At 39.9% G+C, this 15115-nt stretch overlaps 1 protein-coding gene across 10 annotated transcripts in view; it reads left to right on the top strand.

Moving 5' to 3' along the window:
* Positions 1 to 280: 280 nt before the first annotated feature.
* The window catches only part of LOC126379095 (neurofibromin), a 129966-nt gene continuing 115131 nt past the window's right edge, over positions 281 to 15115 (top strand). For all 10 annotated transcript variants that reach the window (XR_007568239.1, XR_007568240.1, XM_050027666.1 and 7 more), the window contains exons 1-8: positions 281 to 406; positions 8060 to 8203; positions 9031 to 9217; positions 9536 to 9657; positions 11266 to 11365; positions 12463 to 12563; positions 13683 to 13832; positions 14592 to 14691. Coding sequence is in view for 8 of the 10 variants with exons in the window: in XM_050027666.1 (XP_049883623.1) it covers positions 347 to 406; positions 8060 to 8203; positions 9031 to 9217; positions 9536 to 9657; positions 11266 to 11365; positions 12463 to 12563; positions 13683 to 13832; positions 14592 to 14691 (964 nt within the window). In the remaining 2 variants the exon portion in view is untranslated. The remainder of the gene's footprint in view (positions 407 to 8059; positions 8204 to 9030; positions 9218 to 9535; positions 9658 to 11265; positions 11366 to 12462; positions 12564 to 13682; positions 13833 to 14591; positions 14692 to 15115) is intronic.

Genomic DNA, 15115 nt, shown 5'->3' with positions numbered 1-15115 from the left:
AGTTATTGATCTTCTTGTTTGTTGACAGTTCGTAATGTTGCTGCCTAAAACTTCACAATTAGTTGGATTTCAAATCAAAATGCTTATTAATTTCCTAATCAGAAGTGTGCTAACGTGTTTCCAATCAGTAACTTTAATTTTCATTTTGCAGTAGCTGAATATTTCTGCACCAAAATAAGACCCAATTAAAGATTCTGTGAAGCTTGTTATCATAAAATTGTTTCAAATTGCAGAATTGTACATGGTAACCCAGTAATATTTGCAAAATCGATATGAGAATAATGAGATCGGAAAAAGTTATTGTTTTTATTTTATTTTTATAATAATTACGTTTATTTTGCACAAAATGGGTACGCAGAAACCTGGGGAATGGGCTAATTCCCTCATAGCCCGCTTCGAGGAGCAGGTAAGTCAATAATGATTTATTTATTTAAGTGTTCAGGCACACCCTTGAAATTAATATTTATGTAAACAAAACACGATTTTTAACATGAACAGGTACTTTAACCCTCTTAAAAACGTAGCTGAAGTTTTCATTTAATTTTGGGTTGTAATAAATGTCTTAATTTTCGACAGTAACACGTATTTATCTTTACATACACCTACGCGAAATGTGCGGCGGAGTACGAATTTTTATTCTATTTATTACCTCTAAATAAGGTAAACAAATAAATTAACGTAAAACCTATTAATACAAGATTAATTGCTACCGATTAAAAACCTTTTAAAAAAAAACACATTTTTTTAAAACTTATATATTTTTTTTAATTTTAAAAAGTAAGAAGTCGCTTTTTTAAACTTTTGTAGCATTTTATCAATGTTCCTCGAAAGCAGCTGGGTTTATGTTTATTGTAAATTATTCTTTCTTCTTTTATATACCTAGAAATCCTATAAAGATTGCAAAACAAGGTTCTGTAAGATATAAGTGGTGTGTCCTGGTAGGTACACAAGGAATTCAGAAATTTATGAATGCCTGGAAATGCTTCTGTTAAAGAGGAAGTTGTAACCTACAGTATAAAACACAAGGAAATACTTGAAAGCCATACCAACATGCCAGCTACAGATCTACTGAAGCTACATCAGATAAGACTTCTGAAAAGATGGTATATACTTTCCCTGGATGAGAGACTAAAAAAATAAATATAAAGATCAAATTCTAGTAAAACATAGCCTTGAAGATAAGCATTACTGAACTGCACCTTAAATAAAGAAAAACAACCACAAACAATCTGATAAAGATTTTCAAGTAATAAGTAAGTAAGTAGTAGTTTCAAGTGTAAGTGGCTTAGATATAATATTCTATTACTTACAAATTTTTTTTTTTTTTAACCCCTTTTTTTGCGCGCAATCTATCACCCTTGGATAATAAGCACTTCTTGTGGTGTATAGGTATCATTTTAGGTAAGCAACCAGTGTCGCTTCCTATTTTGGGCCTTAGTTGGCTAGATCCTGCGGCAGCCTCCTTCTTAGTCTTAGTTGTGTGTGCTCATCCATGAGCGGCCTGGCCAGTATATTAGGATGGATTTACAAAATATGGATAAATATCTGAAATAAATATTTCATTTTTCATTTTCAAGTCAATTATGTGAAATTCTATAGTCTGTGCTTACCCCGGCGGGAAATAGGCGTGAGTTTATGTATGTTACATACATCTACATACTGTTTTCCCTTAAAATTGTTAAGGCTGTTTATCTTCCCACGCATGTCGTAAACACAGATTGGGAATGTATGATTCCTTTACCACCCTAAGTAGGTACCTGATTTTGGATGACTAACTAAACTATTTTATTTTTCAACAATTTTTTTTTACCTTTGGCTAACCTACCTACAATGGAAACTGTACCTATTAAAAAACTTAATTAAACTTGATTGTTGTTGTTTAAATTCGCCTTATATAAGGCAGGCAAGGATATGAGGTCCATACAGCCTTGACTTTAGTATCAAAAAGTCTCAAGAAGAACTTTTCTATATTATATTTTTTCATTTTTCAACAGTTTTTGTGCTAACGCAATTTCCGCATGCGATCGCTCTATAATAACCAGCAAGATTTTTACAATGTAACAGTAAGATTCCGTAAATATTATGTTACAAATGACTATCAATGTAAATACAAAGTACTATGTTAAAGGCGCGTGCACAGAGGCATATTTTTATTTATTTATTATCGTGAGGTTATTTTATATTGTTGATATTTAATACACAATATTACAATTAAATTACATTGCTAAACCTGATAGGTTGGATTTCCCTTAACGCTTTGGCCTAGGGCTGCCAAATATTAGGGGTAAAAAAAATATTGCAGCAAATATGAAAACACAATAGCTATTGTGTTCTGTGTTTTAGTGTCCTTTCATATTTGCTGCAATATTTTTTAGGCAGCAAATATGAGCTGACTAATATTTGGCAGCCCTAGGCCGAAGCGTTAAGGGAAATCCGCGCTATTGATGGAGTCAGGCGAATGCTTCGGCCCTACTCTACTGTATCAACTTTTTCCATTCTCTTCTGTTGTTTTGTTATTTTTAGCTGCTCCACTCAGATAATTCATAATTAATTATAAATATTTTTTTGAAATAGGAATCTTATTACAATTTAATAAAATCAAAACTATTATATTTATGTTCGAAAATTATTGCGTTAATCCAACTGATATGGAATCCAGCCAAACAAAAGTCTTCGTCATGCGATGGGTGTACGTACCTATCCCAATTAGTCATGGATACAGGCGTGATGTAAATGTTATTTGTTGATAAAAAAAATACAATGCCGCATTGCATTTGCAGTTTGGCGAAACAGTTTTTGGCGGGCTTTATGTCGGTACCTCAAAATGGCGTCTTTCCGGCGTTCATATTGCGTAGGTATCACAGGTGTACTTAGTCGTTGCAACTCAGGATCAATACAGTGAGCTTCAGAGCGCAGCATCGTTGTAATTTATTGTACCTATCTGTACAGGTAGATTGGCGAGACGCTAGTGATGCGAAGCTATCGATAGTTCTACAATATCGATGGTCCATTTAAGGCAAGACTGAATAGGGTAATCTCGTTACGCCGTCGTCACTATCTTAACTTCTTTAAGAGGCAGAATGGTGTCAAAAGCAAACCCAAACAAACATTTAATTTAAAAAATAACGATAAGAAAAAGAAAGAGAAATAGAAGAAATTGCTATACATATATACATTGCTATAAATTACTGTATCGCCCGTTGTACTCTTTCTGTTTTCTTTTGTTTTATATTTTGTATTTTCCTGTTTGTGCAATAAAGTATTTGTTATGTTATGTTATGATAGTCGTTGGCCTAATCAAGTCGCAAAACTGTTACTTGCTAACGTCACAGAATAAACAATAACACTACTTTAAATAGAAGGGACACTCCGCCCAGCATCAAGGCGTTTAAGCCGTAACGGAGTAAGGGAGCGCGTGTGGACTGTCTGTCTCGCTCTCACGCACTTGGTAAAGCGGCACACGGCAAGGGACCGGTGTAGGACCAACCATGGAAAGTCAAACCATCATGTCAAGCCATACTGTGAATGGTTACCCGGATCAAATATATCTCACATTGGCAATCCAGCTTACCAATCAAACTTATAAGAAGCTTATGAGTGGTCATAGATTAGCTAATTATGAGTAGCCGTCCTCGCTGGAAGACACACTCTACCTGAAATTTTACTTATAACAAATCTGCTCATAGTAAACAGAAAAAAAGGTACTGGTTGCAGATATAGCCAGGAAAAAAAATCACATAGTGAACGAGTGCCCTCTGCACCAGTTCCCAGGTGGCATAGCCGTGCTGCATTGTGTGACGGATGTGGCAGACTTGGTTAGAGGAGTATAGCTGGATGTACGATCCACGCAGGATATTTTATTTTTGTCTACCATACGCAATAATACGGCAAGGGACAGTTTTTTTCTATGTACAATATCGATAAGTATTATACTTGTTTTGTACCTGTTACAACACTAGTTTTTCAGTAACTTCCGTAATCAATACGCATTCGGGATGTTAGAGTGCATCAGATATACTATCAAACGTCACTATGCTATAAATCATATCTATATCTACTGAAGGGACGCGTCTGGAAATAGTGTTGGGAAAATATCGATAATGCACCTTTACGATTTAATGTACTATTAACTGAGGTTCAGATTTTCAGATCAATGGCTTGGAATTTAAAAGGATTTTGGGCTTCTTAAAATACCACGCTTAGGTGTATAAATCATAGGTACTTAAATCCATCGCCAAATGAACCAAGTATACACGCTTAAAAATGTGTGTAGTTATATATCTTATAAGTTATCATCACTTATGGCAATTTTTGGGTGTCTTAATGAAAAGTAATTTCATCCCCCTAGCATTATCCCGTTTCTCACAGGATCCGCTTACCTAACCTGAAGATCTGACAGGTCCGGTTTTTTACAGAAGCGACTGCCTGTCTGACCTTCCAATCCGCGATGGGAAAACCAGTCCAATACAGGTTAGGTCCCATACTTCCAAAAATGCATTTCTCGGGAATGTGGGTTTCCTCACGATGTTTTCCTTCACCGCTGAGCACGTGATAATCATTTATGTTCCAAACATGAATTCGAAAACAAATTCGACAATCATTGGTTTAGGCTTGTGCTGGATTCGAACCTGCGATCTCAACGTGAGAGGCAAGCGTTCTACCAACTGGGCTATCATGGCTCAAAAAGAAAAAAAAATGTTCAAAAATAAACAAGTAGAAATAAAGTACCCAATTTTTCGGCAAACACCTGATTCATGGTGAAATAATCTATAACCCGTGTAAAAATATGAATGACAACGCTAGAGAGAACGAATAATCAACTACCCACATTTAAGTTTACGATACTATCGATACCGACACCCCAGCCCATCACTATAATTCATTGCAACTGGCGAGATCAATACGCATTCGGGCTGTAGAGTGCAATAGAGCTATAGTCATAAAGTATATATCCTAGATCTCGTCTAGACGACCCTCAGTACTCGCCGTGACTTTGTACCTAACACGATGCCCGTATTCAGTGCTTCGATCTCTGTCCACGCCCTACGGTGCTAAAGGTGATGGGAAAGTTATAAAATAGGCATTTACTGAGTAATTGCGCTCCACTTTTAAGTCGTGAAAGCTTAATCGAGCCTATTCGCAATTAAGAAGTCACAAAAAAGCTAAAATTCGAATGTGAAGAATGTCTAATGACGAAGTGAAGACGATTGTAAAGTGAAATAAAAGATGCTGAAATTTAATTGCGAAGATTGCCGACGCGGTCGGATGATATATGAGATATGTCTGGAAACGATTGAAAACAGATTGGAACTACGAAAGCTCGGTCTTGTGGACAAGTAAAAAGAGTCGTGAATTCTTATATTCAACAAGTGAAACCGGCAGATTGGTTACTTATATATAGAGTGCATGTCGTTTGAACCCACCGACAAGAGCGCAGCTCTTAAATAAAGTGAGAGAGGGAGTCGTTTGAAGACATCCAAGATGGCGCCGCAAAAGAAAATGGCGTCTAGAAACAAGATGGCGTCTACGAACAAGATGGCGGCTGAATACAAGTTGACGGAAGCTTCGAGTTTGGTGGCATCGATTTGATTTGAGGCAACCAGCCGCCAACTTGGTTTCAGGCGCCATTTTGTTTTTCAGCGCCATTTTAGATGTATTCGCATCATTCTTTATTACATGTACGAGTATCGATCTATCTGATGGAGCGCTAAATACGGCATCTAAATTTAAAAAAGCAGAAGTTGTAACAGTGATTAAAGTAAATGAAAATTTGAGTTGGTGAATCTTGAAAAATGGGGCGTCGACTTTTGGGTAAGTATAAAGTAACGATCAAGTTTTTGATCTTTCAAAATGGATTGGATGGAAATGGATGCATTTACAGGATGTTTTCTTATCTGGCTTGTTGAAAAAGACAGTTACAATCGTTGGTGACAATACACCGAACTTGGAGCTCTTGTCAAGCCTGAACTAGTGGTGTAACGGGTTCTAACACACTCGTGTCGGCTTGGCAGTGCTGCTGGTTTGAATTTCGTTGGAGTCAGAATTTTTTGATCTTAGTATTTTTTCTTTGCTTAGGGCATGAACGTTCGTTGAACGAACTTGTAAAATTGGAAGGCATGCATCGGCGTTGTTCGCCCCGAACATAGAATCTATAGTGAAAATCAGAAATATGATTTTCGTAACGCGCTTTTTATTTTAAAAATTAAGCTCGCTCCTTTTGTTCTCGCGCGGGACGGAGAGTGTCCTTTCTATACGTATTATTGTTTAGTCTATGCTTATGTGTATGTATATCTTTTTAAAATACTTATTTTTACATGGGGTTTGTCGTGGTGTAGGTATTTTATTAGGTACATTATGCTATGCGTCTTTTTTCTATAAATTATAGTGTATGATCGATTAAACTACTTAATATTTGTTTTTGTGCGAGTTGCAATAGACCATGCGATTTATTTTGACTTTATTTTTTTTACCATCCCTCATTCTTGGACTTGAATCGTATGAAAACGCCCTTACTGTATATTTCTATAGCCATTCAAAATGGCAGTTTAGGTTTGAACCTCCGCCCATATCGTACTGCGCATGCTCGGCAACAACTCGATGTTAAAAATTCAAATACCTGTTTGAGCGTGCCTAGAGGAAAAAAAAAGTAATTACCTAAAAAAAATTGAACCGACTACATAATCAATCAAATAAAAAGTAAGAAATAACATTTTGTTGAATACAGAATTTTATTTCTAATGGCGGTTGAAATTCAAAATGGCGGTTGAGGTAACCTCCGCCCATACCGTACTGCGCAAGCTCTGTGATAGTTCTGTGAAAATTCCGTAGCTAGCTGACAACTCTCCTACCTAACATCCAAGAAATTTAGCTCATAGCTCAAATACGTTCATATTTTTAAATTGTTCCTGATTCCAGTACCTACACACAATTTAATTATAAATTATACCTGTCTTTTTCTTATCCGCCGAAAAGGAAAGGGACGGGTAATCGACAGGCATAAAACTTATAGAACACACGTAAATTTTAGGCAGAAAAAAACTTCCAAAATTTTATACTGGCACACGTCAAACGGGTTGCATATCAGCGTTATCTATTTTATTCGCTCGAGCTATTCATTCATTCACTCTATAATTTTAAAATTAACTGCTGTGATTCATCAGTCACTCAGCTATCCTTGAAGCAATAATATTCGCCTGGGGCAAAGGGAGAAGGAGTCTGTGCGAAAACGTAGTTAACCTCTATGTTTTCGCTGAGACCCCTTTCCGGCATTACAGCGTGTTAGTCTTCTTCTATCGTGTGGGTTGTGTTGATTACCAACCCCATCAACCCTGGTGTTACTATTGAGCCAAAGGCCTGACATGGCTTATGTAACGACTACTAACTTACATCAGTAAGTAGTAACCGGGACCAGCGGCAAGGGTGTTAGTGACATCGTAATGTGCTGAATTATACCTCTCAGTATTCGTCACGGTGTCACTTACACCCCGTACGGTCACGAGTACTAATATGTATACACTTTGATACCATGTCACATTAACTTTTTTGACAAATTAAACCGTAAGTCTCATTAAATGTCAAATATGATAGTGCGACAGGGTTCTAAAGTGGGTACATGACATTACTCATGACTGTACAAGTACGTAAAGTCATGAGCAATATAATGTACCCACTTTAGGACTCTGTCGCACTAACACATTTGACATTTAGTGAGACTTACAGTTCAATTTGTCAAAAAAGTTAATGTGACATAGTACCAAAGTGTATACATATTAATGCTCGTGACCGTACAGGTTGCCATAGAAGCACGTATGGTTCTTAGTGACACCGTAACGAATATGAGGGGGACGATTCAGACCATAATTTTGAGTTGATATCAAGTGGAATTTCCTGTCGATGAAAATTTTAGCGTTGTTTTTTTTAATTATTTTCATATCCATACTTTTGCGACGGAAAATTCCACTCAGAATCATCTCTCCAAAGTTTTCGTTACGATGTCACTAACTTCCTGTGTAGTGGTTAATTGTGTTTTCGCAAAGACCCCCTTACCCTTTGTCCCCAGTTGCCGTACAAGACAGGTGCGCACAACCTGCACTCGCGTATCAACGAGGAGCAGTCGAAGGCGTGTCTGGTGCAGATCAGCCGGCACCGCTTCTCGCTGGTCATCGCGGGACTCACCAAGATCCTGCAGAGGGTCAACGAGTTGGTAAGCGATTCAAAAGACTTTTTTATTATTATATATTTTTCCGCGAAAAATGGAAAGAGGAAGGGGAGGCCTTTGCTCAGCAGTGGGATCTTGTGAGCTAGATTAGATTTTTTCGAATTGATCAAGTCCGAAACACAACACTGCGTACAAAAACGGGAATCGCTGATGTGGGAGGAAAATCCGCTAGACTCAAATGGGATTGGGCCGGACATGTTTGTCGCATGCACCCTGAGCGGTGGGCACAGATCGTCACGCATTGGGTGCCTCATGATGGGTACAGGTGTCGTGGTAGACCTCGAAAGAGATGGCGCGACGAGTTGGACGCTTGTCGGAGGGACTGGCCGGAGTACGCACAGGACCGCGAAAAATGGAAAGAGGAAGGGGAGGCCTTTGCCCAGCAGTGGGATCTTGTAGGCTAGATTAGATTAGATTTATTTGTTTACAACTTACATAGATGTTAAAGGCAATCCCAATTCGGCTATGCAATGCAATCACTTATTGTGCTTTATTATTATTCATCATTAATTTAAGAGCCACGCTCTTGTCGGTCGGTACTTAATTACAAAGCCCGCCTCGAATCGTACAGTCATGAGCAATATAATGTACCCACTTTGGGACTCTGTCGCACTAACATATTTGACATTTAGTGAGACTTACAGTTCAATTAGTCAAAAAAGTTAATGTGACATGGTACCAAAGTGTATACATATTAATGCTCGTGACAGTACCTGGTGCAAATGTAACCATAATGCTGGCTGCGTTTCCGCGTTGAACAGCCAGCGATATGCGTTGCACCAGGTACGATTCTGATGATGTTTTATGTGCAGTACCAACCAACAATATCATCAGGCGTGAACCGGCTCCAGACAGAGCTGGAGAAAGGATACCACGACAGCCTGGTGATAGTCCTCGACACGCTGGAGATATGTCTCAGCTCGCAGCCCAAAGACACGACCAAGTACGACGAGGCTATGAACGTCAAGATCCTCCTGCGTGAGGTCTGCCAATTCATTGGTAAGAAGATCTTTTTTTTTGACGTGACTTATTGTAGATTTGCCGCAGATGGCATTAACTACTTGGCCGGACAAATGGGGAGCGCTGAAGGCTCTCACCCGGGGTAAGAAGATCGACCAGCGTGTTTAGCACCGTAACCACGCGACTCTTTCTCGCCGCGGCAGAGATCATCTGTCTCTTTCTGTGCAGTACTGTGAGAGAGTGACGGGTGACGTATGTCGAGGCGAGAAAGAGTTGCGCGCTTACGGTGCTAAGCCCGCTGAATCCCTCAAAATTTTCGTTACGATGTTACTAGCACCTTGTAAAATGTTGTTCCAGACATGCGCGGTGAGACCAGCGCCAGCAACACGCTCCTGCGCCAGCTCGCCAGCAAGGTCCTATTCGCACTCAGCCTCAACTTCTTCAATGCTGTGTTCAACAGGATTAGCGCTAGGTTACAGGTAGGTAACTTTACAAAACATAACATAAAACTCTAATATATAAACATAAACTGCCTATATATGTCCCACTGCTGGGCACAGGCCTCCCCTCAATCAACCGGAGGGGGTTTGGAGCATACTCCAACACTCTGCTCCACTGCGGGTTGGTGGAGGTGTTTTTACGGCTAGTAGCCGGGACCAACGGCTTAACGTGCCTTCCGAAGCACGGAATCATCTTACTTTTTCGGACAATCAGGTGATTCAAGCCTGAAAAGTCCTTACCAAACAAAGGACAGTCTCACAAAGTGACTTCGACAATGTCCCCATCGGGAATCGAACCCGGACCTCCAGATCTTGAGCCTAACGCTCTAACCACTAGACCACGGAGGCTGTTAAAATAATAATATAATTATTATATTTTTTAATTTAATTAATAATTAATATTATAATTCTATAGTCTCTGCTTACCCCGGTGGGAAATAGGCGAGAGTTTATGTATGTATGTATGTAACATAAAAGTCGACCGAGTTCATAATGGCGCCGATTTCTGCAGACACTGCAGGACTGGCTAATTTTGGTTTAAATTATACCCAGTGGCGGCCGGCCCTAGCAAAATATTCTTCTTCTTCTATCGTATGGGTTGTGAGGTGAATTACCAACCTCATCAACCCAGGTGTCAGGGTTATTATTGAGCCGCCAAAGGCCTAACATGGCTCATGTAACGACTACTTACTTACATCAGTAAGTAGTAATCGGGACCAACGGGTTAACGTGCCTTCCGAAGCACGGATCATCTTACTTTTTGGACAATCGGGTGATCAGCCTGTAATGTCCTAACCAAACTAGGGATTACAAAGTGATTTTTGTGATATGTCTCCACCGGGATTCGAACCCGGGATCTCCGGATCTTGAGCCCAACGCTTAACCAACGGACCACGGAGGCCGTTAGGTGTGGTGTAATGGTTAGCACGCTCGTCCTGGCTTGACAAGAGCTGCGGGTTCAAGTCCCGTCCCAGACAATTTTTAATTTTCTTCCTCCTCCTGACCATGCGAAATTCTAAAAGTAATATTAGTACTCAATATAATAAGAAAGCCGAGAAGAGATCTTACTAAACTTTTTCTAAGGACATCTCCAATTTGGTCAATGTACGTCCTTCTAGGTCTTCCTCTGCCAGCCCTACCGTCAACTTCAGAAAATAGTTACAAGATACATTGGTGCTAATTCCTGTAAATACCATCTAATTTTATTTTAAGTTATATCTGTCATTTTCTTATCCGCCGAAAAGGAAAGGGACGGGTAATCGACAAGCATAAAATTTATGGAACACACGTCAATTTTAAGCACAAATTTAAACCAACCGTCTAAAAATTTTACATCCGTCAATAACCCGACACAGTTAAGTAGACAGCACGTCAAACGGATTGCATACCAGCGACGTACCTTTTGATTCGGCCGGGTTATTCATTCATTTACTCATTCTTCCTAAAATTAAGAGCTGTGAACCATCCGTCCCTTTCCTTTTCGACGGATATGAAAATGACGGATATAACTTAAAATAAAATTAGGCGGTGTCTGCAGGAATCGGGGCCAATTTCGGCCTTAACGCTTAAACTATTGTTTTTCCACAGGAATTATCGTCAAGTTCAGAAGAAAACCCCGATTACACAGACATAGAGCTGATTCAACACGTGAATGTGGATATTTTGAGGCTTATACGGCTACTTACAGGTGAACACTTCATTTATTTTTACCGACTTTAAAAAAAGAGGTTCTCAATTAGACCGTACATTTTTTTTGTTTTTTAGTTGAAATTCCAAATATTTCATCCCTCTGTTCTCAGGGTCTAAAGAGACCAGAAGCAATTCTTCTGAAAAGCAATATTGTAATTCAAAAATAAATGCACAATGCCAGCAAATGTCAAAAAGCAATATCATTTTTAAATGAATTAGATCGTGAGTCGTGTACTGTACAGGCGCGACGGCTTGCTTCGGATTGCACGTTAAGGAATCTAGCCGCTAATCGCCCGGAATGGAGAGCTTTAGTTCACACCAAAGTTCATGAATTTGAACACCGACGGCGCTTAGAGCTTGACGCCAAGCGCGATGAATTGAAAGCCCGACCGCCTACGGCGATCAATTATGCATATTTAAATGGTGTACTCGCATGCCCACTATGTGCGAGGATCTTTTCCAATAAGATTGGCTATATAAGCCACATGCGAGCACATGAACGTCGGAGTTGAAGCAGTCGCCGTAGCCGAAATCGGCTGGATCGCATCACTCACTCACTGTACAGGCTGTTGACATCGTAACGAAAATTTTGAGGGAAGATTCAGATCATGATTATGAGTTGATATCAAGTGGAATTTTCTTTTTTATTATAAAATTACTTAATTTAAAAAACTAAAAAGAACATGAATTGTGCGACGGAAAATTCATCGGCCTGAATCATCCCCCTGAGTATTCGTTACGATATCACTAATACCCTGTATAGGATCAATATACATTATGAAATTCTGATTACTAAATAAAGACAGATCTAAAACTAACGAAAAACATATTTTATTTAACTTATTTATGTATTTTAATCAAGAAAAACGTAACAATAAGTACGATATTTTATCACGTTTTTCTATGACGTCACAGTGTGCTTTTTCATACAAATTCCATAGTAATATCGTGTTTTGACTTTTAGTAAAAAGTAACTGATTTGACTAGTTAGAAACTACCCTATTTGTCCAATACAGGTTAGGTCATATACCTCCTAAACGCATTTCACGGGAATGTGGGTTTCTTCACAATTTAATTGCTATATTTATTTTTCAGAATCTATACAAAAGTTTAAGTTATTAAGGAAGTCAGCGCACATAGTTCTAGTTTCGTCTTTAGAAAAAGCAATTTGGAATTGGATGGATACTTATCCACAAGTAAGTATTACTATAGTTTACACAAACAACCTATACACGTCCCACTGCTGGGCACAGGCCTCCCCTCAATCAACCGGAGGGGGTATGGAGCATACTACACCACGCTGCTCAACTGCGGGTTGCCGAAGATATTTTTACGGCTAACAGGCGGGACCAACGTGCTTAACGTGCCCTCCCAAGCACGGAATCATCTTACTTGTGACAAATAGTAGTGGAAAATTCTACTTGATATCAACTCAGAATCATGGTCATGTAAGTAAGTAGTTACATGAGCCATGTCAGGGCCTTTGGCGGTTCAATAATGACCCTGATACCAGGGTTGATGAGGTTGGGTCACCTCACAACCCACTCGATAGAAGAAGATCAAGGTCTGAATCATCCCTCAGAGTTTTCGTTACGTTGTCACTGACATACATTCATACATAAACTCACGCCCGTAATCCCTAATGGGGTGGGCAGAGCCACAAGTAATCAAAGACAACTTGCAGCCACTGTTGATACGATGTCGTAAGCTGGATATGATGAACTTTATGGTGATAAGGGATCAGCCTATCGCCCATAACATTAGTCCATCATGTCACTCTCTCTCTCTCTCTCCTTGGCATTTATTATTCCCATCTGATGGTGGGGTCTGCCTTCTTCGTACTTCTCTTCCACTTCGCTCTATCGGACGTGTCGTTCTCGGAGACATTGCACATACACAGGTCCTTTTTGACCACATCCGCCCATCTTGTTTTTGGCCGTCCTCTTGGTCTAAGCCCTGGTATGTTTAGATTGGCTGTAACGTTACCCACGTAATCTGGAGGTCTTCTTTTTACGTGCCCAAACCAACGGAGCCTGCTCTCTTGTAGCTTTTCGGAGATGTCGCGTACGCCGAGACTGCCGCGCACGTATTCGTTACGGATTTTGTCGAGCATCGTCACTCCGCACATCCACCTAAGCATTTCCATCTCAGCGACTTGAATGGTCTGGACTTGGCGCTGCGTTACTGCCCACGTTTCACTACCAAACGTCAAGACTGGCCTGATCATGCTCTTGTACACTAAGCCTTTGAGCTTAACGGGCATACGTTTTATATTAGTCCATCATGTCACTGACACTGTATATTTTTTTTCTCAGGAATTCGCAGAAGTCCAATGCCGGCCTAATGAGGATTTAAGCAAATGTTGCGACACGTTATTCGATATACTACAAGACTCGTTCTCAGATAACAAGAAGTCGCGGCTAGCTGTGTGGCCGCTGCAAATAATGCTGCTACTGTTAAACCCGGTTAGTAACGTTTATCTAAAGTAATCATCATCATCATCAGCCCATTAGCGTCCCCACTGCTGGGGCACGGGCCTTCCCTATGGATGGATAGGGAGATCGGGTCTTAAACCATCACGCGGGCCCAATGCGGATTGATGGTTATTAACGACTGCTAATGCAGCCGGGACCAACGGCTTAACGTGCCTTCCGAAGCACGGAGGAGCTCGAGATGAAAACTTTTTTTTTTGTGGTCACCCATCCTATGACCGGCCTTTGCGAAAGTTGCTTAACTTCAACAATCGTAGACCGAGCGCGTTTACCGCTGCGCCACCGTGCTCCTCACACAGATCATATTTTGGTCAAATCCAATCGCTCGTGAAAAAAAATGGCGGACAAACAAGATGGCCGCCATACAAAATTTGATTTTCCCGAAAATGCCTCGGGGATAAAAATTATGTAATTGTGATCTACACATCAAGTTGAATATGGAACTCGATCTTCGAAAACTTTAAGGGTGTTGGGACCCTCGCTATATCCGTTTCGGCGCCAATAGATGGCGTAAGTGTAGCCACGCCATTCGGTGATCGAAATTATTATTTTTGTCATAGATAACCTAAGCCAAATGAGCTCTACACTTTTTTGCCACTACTTAAAAGTCTAATGAACCTACAAACAATAAAAAATATTATAAACCCTTCCTATTTTCCGGATTAAAACTGGCTAGGTACCCTTAACTTTCTTGTTTCAACACTTCGCGAATGTTTTCCCGTTTGTTTGCAGAAAGTTCTAGAAGAAATAGTGAATGCGGATAGTGGCGCTCCCTGTAGTCCTCGACACACGAAGAAGAAGCATTTCATTGATTCTGTCAAGAGGGGGTTGAGTAAGTTTAATTGCTTCTTTCTTAATATTGAATATTGATAACATAACGTAGCATCACGCCCGTAGGCAGAGGCATGGTACAACAAAATCAGGTATGCTCAAAAGTGACAGCGAACATTTTAAGGTTAGCCCAGCTGACGTCATCTCATTTTCCGTTGCCATCATCTCCCTAGCATTATCCCGTTTTTCACAGGGTCCGCTAACCTAACCTGAAGATTTGAGAAGTCCGGTTTTTTACAGAAGCAACTGCCTGTCTGACCTTCTAACCCACGAAGGGAAACCCAGCCAACAGGTTAGGTCACCTACCGCCAAAAATGTATTTCTCGGGAATGTGAGGTTCCTCCCGGTGTTTTCCTTCACCGCTGAGCACGTGATGATCATTTATGATCCAAACATGAATTGGAAAACAAATTCGACAATCATTA

This window comes from Pectinophora gossypiella, chromosome 28, assembly GCF_024362695.1.
Source record: "Pectinophora gossypiella chromosome 28, ilPecGoss1.1, whole genome shotgun sequence".
Lineage (NCBI taxonomy): Eukaryota > Metazoa > Arthropoda > Insecta > Lepidoptera > Gelechiidae > Pectinophora > Pectinophora gossypiella.
This window is presented reverse-complemented; position numbering and strand designations above follow the sequence as displayed.